The sequence below is a fragment of the Leptosomus discolor genome, chromosome 1 (genome assembly GCF_034619465.1).
Source record: "Leptosomus discolor isolate bLepDis1 chromosome 1, bLepDis1.hap2, whole genome shotgun sequence".
NCBI classification, from domain to species: domain Eukaryota; kingdom Metazoa; phylum Chordata; class Aves; order Leptosomiformes; family Leptosomidae; genus Leptosomus; species Leptosomus discolor.
Window position 1 is genome coordinate 74797077 of NC_141391.1, and position 12977 is coordinate 74810053.

A 12977-nucleotide genomic window follows, 5' to 3' on the forward strand; every position below is an offset into this window, starting at 1 on the left:
GTTTAGGGGTTTTATCCTTTTAAAAGTTTAATAGAAAAAGAAATAGCGAGTTGTGTTTTGCGACCACAGTTTGTATACTCCTATATGCCAGGAGTGTTTTAATGAACAAGAAAAGAAAATATAACCTTAAATCATGAGTGAAAAAAAAGAAAAGAAAAAGCCAATCCCACCCAAACAGATAAAACCAAATATGTTTTAGCATAGGCAGGTTTTGCATTCTCTATGACTTAATGTGACAGTTCTTGCACAACCAGTGACTGCATCAACATTGCTCCAACGTGAGAAATGTCAAAGGCTATAAAATACTGTGTGAATATTGTTAATCAGGGATCAATGTTAAGTTGATTAGCATAAACGTTTCTTTAATTGAAACAGAATTCCAGTTATTAGAGAGTAAACTGCTCTTAGAAAGAAGAAATCTCCACATTGATAGTGAGACAGGCCAAATTCAGTTTTGGACAAATTGTCCATCTTCTTTGTTTTTGTTTTGATCCAGACTTTTTGCAGGGGTTTGATTTTGGTGGGGTTTTCTTGATATAAGAGGAAGTTGAGGTTTTGCTGGTTCTGGGAGAAGATCTTGTGATCTACAGCTAGCCACTGTTAAAGCAACCTCGAGATTTCTCAACAGTGCTGCAAAACTCAGCCTTTCCGCAGGGGACTTCACTGATCCAGGGGGTGTGAGTGTGGTTGGGGCTGGAAGTCTTGGGGGGAGGTTTTGGGGCAATGGAGAGAGCTCTTCCTCTTCTGCTCCACATGCTTCCTCTGCTATCATTGAATCTACTAGGAGTGCTGTGAGCCAGCCTTTCTTAGAGTGGGTGCTGTGAGTCATTTCCATTAGCCTCTTAACATCATATTTCAGACTTTAAAAAAAAATATCTAGGTGAGAGATACAACCTGCATATGAGTAAAACGGAATGTATGATTAACCTCACACCCTCTGTGGGAGAGATACTGCTTCTCTCACTTACCAGCTTATCTCAAGGACTAAGCACAAGTAAAAGCCACGTTTGATCATCTCTACTGGCGCACTGTAATTCAGCCTTGTTCGCTTGGGTTGCACTCACCAGGTTGCCAATTTCTCTGACTCAAGATAAAACAGACCTGCCAGTAATTCAGACCAATCCCACAAAGGTATTGGAAGATGGGTATTGAGACCTTGAATGCCTCACAGCACTTAATATTCATAATGAGAATTTTGACCTGTTCTGGCAGCCAATTATACAAAACAATATATGTGGTTTAACACATTATTATCAGAAAGAGGAAAATCAAAGCCAAAGTATGATCTCATTCTTCCATATAGTGTATTAACCTGCTAAAAGATTTAGAGTCCTCCATCACAGAAGTGAATTAATAATTAAATGGAAGATGTCCGGTGCTTCATCATGTTTTATGTCTGTACTTTCTAAGAGGAACACTAGTTTATTTTAAGAAAAAAGTAGCTTAACACTGTTTGGGAGCTTTAAAATGAAAAAAACAAAGCCTCCATAGAATGCAGTCCCAGTTCCAAAATAATTCCTTCCACAGCACATTTTGAGGAGTGTTTATTTTTTAACATAGGTAATGATACATTCTTCATAGTGTACAGACTTTCTGCTTAAATGTCTGTTATTACAACTTGAATATTAGTTACTTTAATACAAATAGCTAAACATATTGACAAAGACAAATGAAGCCCTAAAGAGAAATTACTGAACATCTGCTATTGTGAATGAGTTTTTCATCTGTGACTATACTCATATTGTGTCAGTACACACATTCAGGCACAACATATTCCCTTGTGATGGTGCCTTTTCATCTGCACAATTATTGCATTCATAGTTAAATGTATGTATTCTTCGCATTTTGATTGTCTAGTTCTGCAAATTGTTCACAAAACAGAAGGTTAAGAATGACCCAACCTAATGCTGACGCTGACAATCATTTTGATTGATACCGTATGTTGGGGTTTTACACATCTTTCTCCTTTTGTACGTGTTCTTAGTGTTCTGATATATAAACTAAATGAAAGAGAAAGCTTCTTTGGGTCTCGAAAGTATAAATTACTATGAGTTCCAACCTACTACAACGTGAGCAACAAGAAGATAGCACATCCCAATGGTACAGGACACAATCATCATGGGGAAACCTAACCTGAAACAACAATAAAATAAAGGAAAGATTATTTAGGATACAATAGTTTATTCTCCAAACAATGATGAAAAGGAAATTTAAGTTATCTTACACATTCCAAGCCTTGAATATGCTTGTAGCACTGCCAAAAGCACGGATGTATTAAGAATATGACAGAATCTAGAAGTCTAATATTCAAGCTCACATTCCTTCTTCTGGATTATTTAAGAGATAGAAGGTCAAAATTAGCACAATTTTATTGATTTTTTTTTTTCCCCCAGACAACATGCAATTATATGGGTAAAACAACAATTCTTACAAACTATGTAGCATTAGAATAGATTATCCAGTGTGTATCATTTCAGATTAGGTGTGCAAACCTGGTATGGCACTTTATAACTTAATCTATGGCTGAAACTCATTAAATTGTTTCCCTGTTGATCTGTGGTCACATAGAGTTAGTATTCCTCTTCCATACCTCTCACCAGGTCTAATGGACTTGAATATTAATGGCCTGTTGGAAATAAAACCCAGGCAGCTGTAAAAATGATAAAATTTTGCTGTTCTATCAAAACAGTTATTTCTTTTTCACCACAGAACAAGATTTTCAGACAACGCCCAGATTCTATACCTTTCTTTAGACTGACACACACAGGCAGCAGAGACAGAAAACCAGAAAGGATATTGTGGATTTGGCCAAGTTTTACTCTACTAAATTTGTAGGTCTTCCATATATGTGAAAACCAAATTTTCTGAAACTTAAAATTATTGTATGATACTGAGGGGCTGTGAAGAACCACTGTAACCACACTCATTTGTTTTATGTTACTAAAATTGCAAGGAAAACAGAGATGAGAAATGATCATGCCACAAACGACCCTCCTTATGTAATTTCTTTTGTCAAGTTCAGCCAAGAATTTCCATAAACCTCACCAAAGCATGGCTATGTTCTCTGAAGTACAGCATTTCATTTATGTTCTTCCTTGAAGTAATGCTTACTTATTATATGTAGGTGTATTAGTTGTGCCTTTTTGCCTTGCTTGTTAGGAGTCCTTAGGAAGGCTTCTTGAGCCTGTTCACCTCTGCCATTGCTGATCAAAGCACTAATGAAGACATGTCCATTTCTTAAGTGACAGGAGGACACCATTCTCTGAGCACGGGTGGATGAATAGGTCCTTTCCTTAGGAAGCTATGGTTAGAAGGGACCTCTTGGTGCATTAAGTCTGGTCTTTGCTTCCTCAGGGTATGAAAACACATGCATATAATGAAAATTAACTTCTCAAAAGCTGACTGCAGTCTGCTTTTTCTACCTGCAGCTGTGACGTTACTCTAAACCCTGATATCCTCGTGAGTCATGTCTCCTTCCTTGTAGTTTTGCTGAAAAGCTGACTGAAGGAGGCATAGATGTGATCAGCAGATCAGAGGTACTTTCATCTTTAACAGCCTTTGGTTCATGTTACTGACAAGGGAATTTTAGCAGGAATGAGGGTCACTGCAAACACAAAAAATAATCAGCCCTGACCTATAAAGTTTACAGAAAAATTAGGAAGTTAATAAAACCCAAATACTCTAAAGAAAATGTTGGAATTATTTAGTGAAGAACAAGTTTGTCCTTAATGCCTGTTTCATGGCCACTCTCGATCCACTATTAAAGTGAGCCCGTCTCAAACACCGGTAGATATAGAAGCAAACCAAGAACAAAAGGAAACCCTTGAAAGCCTGGAAACGTACAAAAGGCAAGACTGTCAGGGCTGACAGATCATCTTGTTTCTGTTTCTTTGACATCCCCCAGAAGAAGCTGGCATGTCCTTGTGTTGATGACCCAATATTGCCTGCAAAGTCTGCCCCGGAAGGACAGTTCCCATGAGTGGCTCCAGAGGCTTTGTCCTCCATCTCTCTGAGATTTAGGACTTAGTGTGCTGGCCTATTCTGTCATTTTGGTAACAGGCATTATTATTGCTATTCTGGCTCCAAAAGTGTTAATGTTGAGCTGGCATTTGGACTTGGGAAAAGAGAAAGGGGGAGGAGGAGAGAGAAGGACCAGCTGTGTCGAAGTGGTGAAAGGTATGAAGAATTGTTAGAAAAGGTCATAGGATTGTCACAGCTTTCAAATATTACCTGAAAAGTCTGAAATGCATTTGGAAGATTTCTTTTTCTTTTTTGCTCATATGAACATGCAGATATATACACTACAGAGAAGTGTTATTTCTTTTCTAGCCTGGCTGGTCGGATCCTTGTTTTTGAATGACTCATTACTTGAACGAGCAGAATCATTACTCAGTCACTAAACTATGACCAAGCTGATAATCTTGTAAAACAGCAGAGCTAAAGCATCTCTTGGAATTATTTTAGAAAAAGCAATAAATAAATAAATTTAATGGCTATCCAACTGCTTCTCAGACCCTTTGCTTCCTTCTCTCAGCAAATCTGATCTCTGGCCTTCCCTAATCTCACTTAGGCAAAACTGTCCAGCTAAGACCAAAAAAAAAAAAAAAAAAAGTAACAACTGTAGGAATAAAATACAATGGCTAAAAAATCCTCCTACATCCTTCAGTATATCTAATGAATGCTCCCTGCAGGTGTATCCACATGACAGGCTAGTGAACTGGAGGTTGCTACAACTCCTGTAAGAAAACTGTCTCTAGTTTGGCAGAGAACAGAATTTTATTGACCTCATAGTTAGCAAAAAAATGTGCTGGTGCTGGGAGGAGTGGGGACAGTGCAAATTTTAATCTACTAATGTAACCTAACAAACCTTTCTGGAGAACGCGGAGCAGCTCAGCAGTGAATGGCAATATAATGCCTTTGTGAAGAGTTGCAAGGGGAGAGAAGGATCCAAAAATACTCAAAGGCTACTCGACCATTGAAAAGAGAACAGAAAAGCTAGCTCTTTGGAGGTCCATGCAAGAAAATTAATGAATTATATAGGGCCACATATAAAGATGCAGGAATTGTGATCATACCCCTGCTATCACAGTGCCAGCCAAATGTATAGTTGGAGACAGACATAGCCAGTCTGAGGAGGAATCTCATTTAATTTAGTGTGGATGCTTGCATAGGGCACAACTATGAAGCCTTTATTCTCATTGCATGGACAATTAACCCTCGACTTGAGGCCTGAATTTCAGGCTCATTGGCCTGAACACTAATGTAATTGGATCAAATTCAATGTGGAATTTGTGTACCAGAGAGAGGGGAGATAAAGCTCAGACAGTAAGTATTAGTTACTGCAGAGTTAATCGATTACTTGAGTTGGTTCAGTGCCCTATTATGCTACTACACTACACATTGCCCTCCCCCAAAGGAAGATAAAGATCCTGTCACAGGCACAGACCACATACAACACAATGTTTAGGTACCTATGTTTTATTTAGTTATATCAAATCTAAGAACGCCCTTTAACAATGTAAATATTACTTCCAGTAACTCTAATTTTCAGCATAATCTTTGGAGTCAAAAAGCACCATGTTACTCAGTTGCTGCTATCAAGGAAGAAGGAACAGCAGATTTTAGAAGTCGTAAAAACCTTTCTTGCGCTGAAACTTCAGATTCATAAGAAACACTAATTATCATGTTTGGCATAAAAATTCATTTTTGTATTCTGCACTGGGCAGACTTTTCGTCCCTCTCCCTGCAGAGAGGGACATACACAAGCCCTGCACAATACCAAAGATTCATCCTGACTCTCCACGGCCAGCTTAGGGAGTTTTCACCACCGTAGAGAAGAAGCGGGGTCAGACACAAGGAAGGGATGGATGACAGGATCTAGCATTTAGCCCACTCTTCCCTCCTCCTTTTTGTACTAGAAAATGACACATAAAACTGAGGTCTAAATGAAATCACCCAGCTTAAATATACAGATGTTAGTTCAGTGTGAGATAGAGAGAGCATTTCAAGTGAGAGCCCGGGGATTTGTCTCTAACAAAGTTTTATTTATTAATAACTTCAGCAATCCAGCAGTGAAAAGTTTGCAAAACGCCCCAGCGCAGGAGGGACGTTATACTCTGTGGAGAACAGAATTCAGCATGTTCTTAACAAACTAAAATGAGAATTTGAAATGAACAAAATGAAACTCTGTGAAGAGCAAGGAAAGTGAAGCTTTTCACTAGTAATGACCTAATTTTTTCTGATCCTGCCCCACTGCAAGATTTCTGCCCCTTTGTTTACTTAGAAGAAAAGGAAACTGGTGTATGTTTATTCTGGGAATAAATCCCATTTTTAATGAGTATCTGCAGATGTGAATATCACAGTTTTCTTAGGTTATAAATTATCCAATATTATTTGCTAAATAAAAATAGTGAAGCCTTTGGGGTATGAATTGAGTTTTCCTGGACAACTTGATCTCCCATAGTACCTTGCAGCTCTATTTTGTAATGCTTTGAGAGCTGGCAGGACCCAGGATACAGAACACCCAGCTTCAGTGCACTGTTCTGCCTGGTTTGGGACACGACATACAAAACTTTCTCACCCATAAAAAGCACACTTACAGGCACTGCCTTCCTTGACAGCTCATTGTTTATACAGCCTGTGCATCCTTGGGGAGATCTGTGGAAGAACCATGCCTCCAAGAAAATGGGGAAAATTCAGTTGTTCTTCAGTGGAAAAGCGATAGCAGAAATCTCCCAAGACCAAACCATTGGCAGTGAAAGAAGCCTGGTGGTAGCCAGGGGTAAGAGTTAAACAAAAGTTAAAGCTAACTTCTACTCCTACTTTTATTTCCAATTTAATGCACAATTTAAACTCGACTGGTGGAGTTTGCACCAGGATTGAAATTTTGCTTTTCTCGTGACCTATCAGTTTCATACTGCAAGTTTTGTGGTAGTTATAACCTCAGCCTTGCAGAAAAGGACCTGAGGGCCATGGTGGACAGCAAGTTGAACATGAGCCACCAATGTGCCTTTGCAACAAGAAAAGCTAATGGTATCCTGGGCCACATTAGGAAAAGTATTGCCAGTGGGTCAAGGGAGGTGATCCTTCACATCTACTCAGCACTGGTGAGGCCACATCTGGAGTGCTGGGTCCAGTTCTGGGATCCCCAATACAAGAGACACATGGACTCTCTGGAGAGAGTACAGCAAAGGTCCACAAAGATGACTAAGGTACTGGAACATCTCTCCTGTGAAGAAAGGCTAGAGAGCTGGGACAGTTCAGCCTGAAGAAGCCTCAGGAGGGAACTCATCAATGTGTATAAGTGCCTGAAGGGATGGTATAAAGAAGGCAGCACCAGGCCTTTCTCAGTGGTGCCCAGTAACAGGACCATTGGCCATGGGCACAAACTGAAACACAGGAAGTTCCCTCTGAACATCAGGAAACACTTTTTTACTATGATGGTGACCGAACACTGGCACAGGTTGCCCAGGAAGACTGTGGAGTCTCCACCCTTGGAGATAATTTTGAGTGGATGTGGTCCTGGGCAGCTGGCTCAAGGTGGTCTTGCTTGAGGGGGACCTCCAGAGGTTCTTTCCAACCTCAACCATTCTGTGATTCTCACCCACCTACTTGATCATCTGTTACTCAACACAGGATAATAAAGCATCACCTGAACATCTGAAGATTGGCATGTCATCCAAAAATATTGAACAGAGGACAGACAACAGATAATTCTTCTCATTTTTGGACAGTCTCTCATCATATGCAATGTTCTGCTCTGGAAGTTTGATAATCACAAGCTCATTTTTAAAGTAATATCTTAATACCTACGAAAGCAGCCTCAAAAAAGAGACTCACGTGTGGGTATATTTAGAAGGTATATAAGGTTATTTCTGAATGAAAGAAAACTTACATCTTTTAATGAAGTGTCATAATTCAATTTGCAAAGTAACTAATTTACATTTCTTTTCAACAAAAGGGTATAACCACAATATTCATGGACTTAATGAAAACAATATATCGTAACCCTCATGAACTGAACTGTAGAAGGCTGGGGTTTTTTAATGGAAGATAGGACAATTTTACCTTGATAAACAGAACTTGACTAGTTAACGAAAGTTATATAGGTCTACAGAAGTTGTAGTCTAATGCAGTACAGCTCTGTAAGCATGTTCTTTTTCTGTACCTTAGGTAGAATTACTAGCAGAGCTAAATCCTTTTTGTGGGGGAAAAGGAGATACTTGCTTGTGAATATTGTAGTTTCTGAAGTTCTCCATATTTTTTCAGATTTATACAAAACAGTTTATAAGTTATTCGTACTACCATTCTTAGATATAGTTCATTTTCATTGTGATTATTTGCTGCCAATTTCTCCATAGGACAGATTTTCTCAAAAGTTTATTTTTATTTTTCATCCTAACCGTTAAAAAAAGTAAACTCCAGAATACTTGGGGGGGGGAATCCATTTTTATTAGCCCTATTGATTAGTTCCCTAGCTTTTCTCTTTGGCTTTGGGAAGGAATGGAAACTGAAAGGAAAGATTTTTAATTTGTTGTCTACCTTATTCTCAAGGCCACTAAGAATTTTGCTCTTCATTTTCTCTGTTCTTATTATATCTGTGGTCACTTTCCTGTCATCCTATTTCTTCTTTCCCTTTCTTTCAATGCAGACTACCTTAAGAGTCTCCTGTCATTTTGATTGTGTCAACCTTTCCATCATTCCAAGTCTTTGACATACTGATCCAGTTTACCTGAAAGGAATTATGGACTTCACTAACAGCTTAAAGAAAATAGGTTCAAAATGTTTATCACATGCTCATGATCCCTTCAAATCCAGACACCTGTTGTAGTTCAGAAACCAGGTGGCTAAAGCTGCAAGTGATCATTAATTCAACAATAAATTGCTATGAATTTCATACAGTCTGGAATTACATAAAAATTACAGTGTGGTTACCTGCTAGTTACCATACACAGGAGTTACTGTGTAATTTAAAACACAGAACAAACTGTATAATCCTATTTTCTTCTGATTGTTGAAATTATAATAATTTCTCATGATATACTGTCTGATTTGAGTCTATGCCAAGATTTCCCATAGAGTCACTGCTAGGAATGAACCTGAGATAGGGAAAATCAGAACCTGAATGAGAAAATGTAAAGGTGTTAGGTTTTGATTCCCACAGTCTAGAATATCCTCCTAAAGGTGTTTTGCTGTAACCACTTCCACATGTATAATGAGCAATGAGCCTTTCTTTGGTTTTCCAAATTTCTAATTATCTAAAGAAAAAAGTGCATACTTCCGTTGTAAGACAATAGTTGGTCTCCTAGCTCCCTCCACCTGGCAGATTCAAATGACCATTGATAGAATATTTGTTGCAGCATCTGTCTAGGTCTCTGTGTTACAACTGAGATGAAATACAGGATTGTTAGAACAAGCGACTCTGATAACTCTCCGAAACCTATTCATACATGATGAGCTAGCAATCTATATGAAACACCATGTTAAAAACTGGAAATCAAATCAATTCCAGTAAAAAAATACTGTAATTGATTATTTAAACATACAACTCCAATAAGAAATGGCAAAATCCTGTAGCACAACAGGGGAGAACAGAAGGTCAAGTACAGAACCAAACATGAAAACACAGATAGAACTAAATGTGGTACTTTACTGGGGAAGAGCAACATAACACTGATAAATTTGTGGAAGTTATTTTTCTTACTATCCTTGTGAATCTAATATTTAAGTGAACAAATCTGTATTAATAATTTGGCAACATGCACAAGGTGTTCAAAACCTTATATTTAAGTGACAAAGGGGGAAAAAACAGTAACTTTCTACATTTAGCCTTAAGGGCCCCATGGCAAACTTAAATACTCCACATTTAAATGAGAGCTCATTGATGTGACAGGATGGAAAGGAAGCTAGATTGAGACCTTTGCACATGTTGAGATGCATTTTCCTAAATGTATATAGTCCACTTAAACCCAGATTACCTGGCTTTATTGATTAGGCTTTGGTGGGATATTATCAGATAGACACGCACAAGCCAATGGCCTGAAAAATGCCTTAAACTTAAATCACTTGTTTAAACATGGGAAAAATTCCATCCTTACCTAGAAAATACATTTAAGTGTTTTGCTAGATTAAGTGTCAAACAGACAAATCACGTGACCCTAGATATCTTATCTATAGTCTCTTTTGGAAGATCTCCAAAAGCAGAAAAGCCAATATAATGATAAGATGACAATATGATTCCCCTGTGTACCCATTTTTGCTTCACCCATAGAAGTTTTGGCTTTTCTCCATCTATCTGCCCTATGGCATGAAACGCCTGTCAGGGTCTTCAATAGTTAAATTGCAGCTTCAAGTAAAAATGTTGTTACACTTGATGTGAAAGGTACAATTACCCAAAGCATCTCACAAGATTGCCCCAAGATAACACCACTTTCAACCTGACTACCAATGTCAAGAGTGAACCTAGCATGTTTGAACATGACAGGTGCATCCTTTCCCCAAGAAAGCTTGCACCAACATTCAGCCAAGGTGAGAGCCAGGAAAACAAAGAGAGGAGGAACCTCTCTCACATTGAGGATGGCCAGCTGAACCTGCTCTCAACACTTTCCTTTTCCTAAGAACTGTATAGCTAGTATTACCTGTATAACAAGAAAGACAGTATCAGGTGACCATGACAACCTAACACATCCACTTTACTCAGCTGAAACAAACTGTCACATACTAGACTACGGATAAGAGATCATCTGTTCACACCTATACTTGAAGAGGGCTGATCTCTCCTTAGTTTCCAGAAGTACTCTTGTAGACATCAGTACAACATTCTGGCTCCCAGAAGGACTAACTAAACCCACACCTTGATAAACAGAAAGAAACCTCTGCAAACTCAAGGCTATGACTATAAGTCCTCATTTACAGGGGGAACTGTGCATTCAGACCTTCTATACCTTTACAGCTTTAAACAGATAATTGCAGCAACTGAGTTTCAGTGTTGATAAATCTTGAGTTTTGAAAAAAAATCATGTGCCTTTTCTGTTTTGTTTTTTAAAAATGGGTAAGTGCTCATGTGCTGGCAATTTGAACAATATTTGCATTTAGCTCAGAGCACCAGTGTTGTATTCCAATGACAAGCAACAATTGATAGCCTGAAACAAAAAAAAATGTTGCCAATGCAACAAGATAAATACTTAAATTATTTACTATTTACAGAAAAGATCTTAGGCTACACCAGTTGTTTTCCAAATTCCAGTCCAACTGGATGGACTGAAATAGTTTGGAAACACCTTTTGTCTGTTTTTGTTCAGATTTTTCCCTTCAAACATAATCGAAGTTTAATTCACTTATGTTTTACCTTGTTTTATTTCTAAACCTCTATTGCAAATAGAAGAAACTGTGTGCCATTTTTTTATTAGTCATTATATTTTCTATCATACATACAGTCTCTTTAGAGATAAAAGTTCCTTCAAGCAATTTTACTAGACAGCTTTGTATCTAAGCAGTTTCCCCTAAGTTTTAAAACTGCTAAAATCTACATATCCCTTTAAAACCTAAATCGCTTTGTATCTACTTTTTCTCAGTAATTCTATCTGTACAGTCCATTTAAAAGAGTATATTAACTTTTTTTTCCATTAACAGATACTCCAAAGAAACACACAGTATACAATATTAAAATTCCAAAGTGGGATGTCAAAACTGTAGAAGTTCATAATCAAAGTAATAACCCCATTCTTTGCCAGGCAGCTTTGTTATGACTATTTGAAAACAAATGACCTTACATGCTCTATGTTGGCAAAAAGGAATGTCAAAGACTGAATTTTAGTAAGATGATTTTTCCCCATGTTACAATGTAATATACTTGATTTTGTTTCTGACATTTGTTCTCCAAAAAGACCAAAGAATTGCAAACACTGTGTTTATTGTTACTGCCGATGTGCAGCTAGACAAATTGTTTACCTTTACATTCACCAGAGCTGAGATAAATTCTGCAAACTTAAATTTGCATACATTCCAGCAAATTCTACTGGTAAATTTAGGTTAAATATTTTCAATTCCAATGAGTTTCTGGTCCTCTAACGACAAAATGTATTTTATTGCCAAGACTATTTGAGTTCCTAAATAGTCCCTAAAAACCCATTACCTGGTGCTTTAATATGAAAGTCCTAGAGGTAGAGTAAACTTTCCATTCATTATTAGGGGAACATCTTCTATATAGATAGACTAGTTCCCTTCATGCCCTACTACAGAAGTAGGACCTGCCATGATAAAGTGTGGCATAAACAATCGAGATGATCTGCTAGTGATTTTCTGAGTTTATCACAACTTCATGTCACCCTAGGATTTATCGTCATGTATTAACAATATATTTACTCTCCATATCCTTCAGGCAGACCCCAAATCAAGTTTAGCCCTCAACTTGTTGCTTCTGGTTTTGTTATGAAACCTTCATGCCATTCTAAAGTCTAGGAAATGCAAATATATGTAATTGATTCAGCACCTTGGGAAAGGCTTACTTATTCCTCTCATACACATCTGTGTAATGAGGTGTAGTTGTGAGTCTGAGCTTAAGAAGATTAAAATCATTGTGGATTACTAGAAGAGAAAATTAGTGATATATTCTCTGACAGTGCTTTAAGAGACTCATGTACTGATTGTGAATACAAACCTCAGTATTCCTAGTAGTGAATTGTTCTCATGAATTCTTTGAACAGTTTTCATACAAATATTCTACTAATATTCTACTAGATTTCTACAAAACTAGTCATATTTACTGTGCAAAAATGAATGCGTTAGGAATGCTGAAATAGGTTTTGCAATGTTTACAGTTAGTGTTTCTGTATTTTATGAAACAACATATTCTAAATTCACTTTTGATGATTACATGCTTTTTGCTTCGTTTTCGAGGCTTACCTACATTTCTGTTAAAATACCTTTTTATAGCTCAAACCTCTTTGCTATAGAAAATTCTCATTAAAAAAAAAGTG

At 37.6% G+C, this 12977-nt stretch overlaps 1 protein-coding gene across 1 annotated transcript in view; it reads right to left on the reverse strand.

Annotated features, from left to right (window-relative positions):
- Positions 1–2045: 2045 nt before the first annotated feature.
- OCA2 (OCA2 melanosomal transmembrane protein) overlaps positions 2046–12977 on the reverse strand; it is a 177199-nt gene continuing 166267 nt past the window's right edge. The window contains exon 23 of the mRNA XM_086482209.1: positions 2046–2133. Within this exon, the coding sequence (XP_086338335.1) occupies positions 2046–2133 (88 nt within the window). The remainder of the gene's footprint in view (positions 2134–12977) is intronic.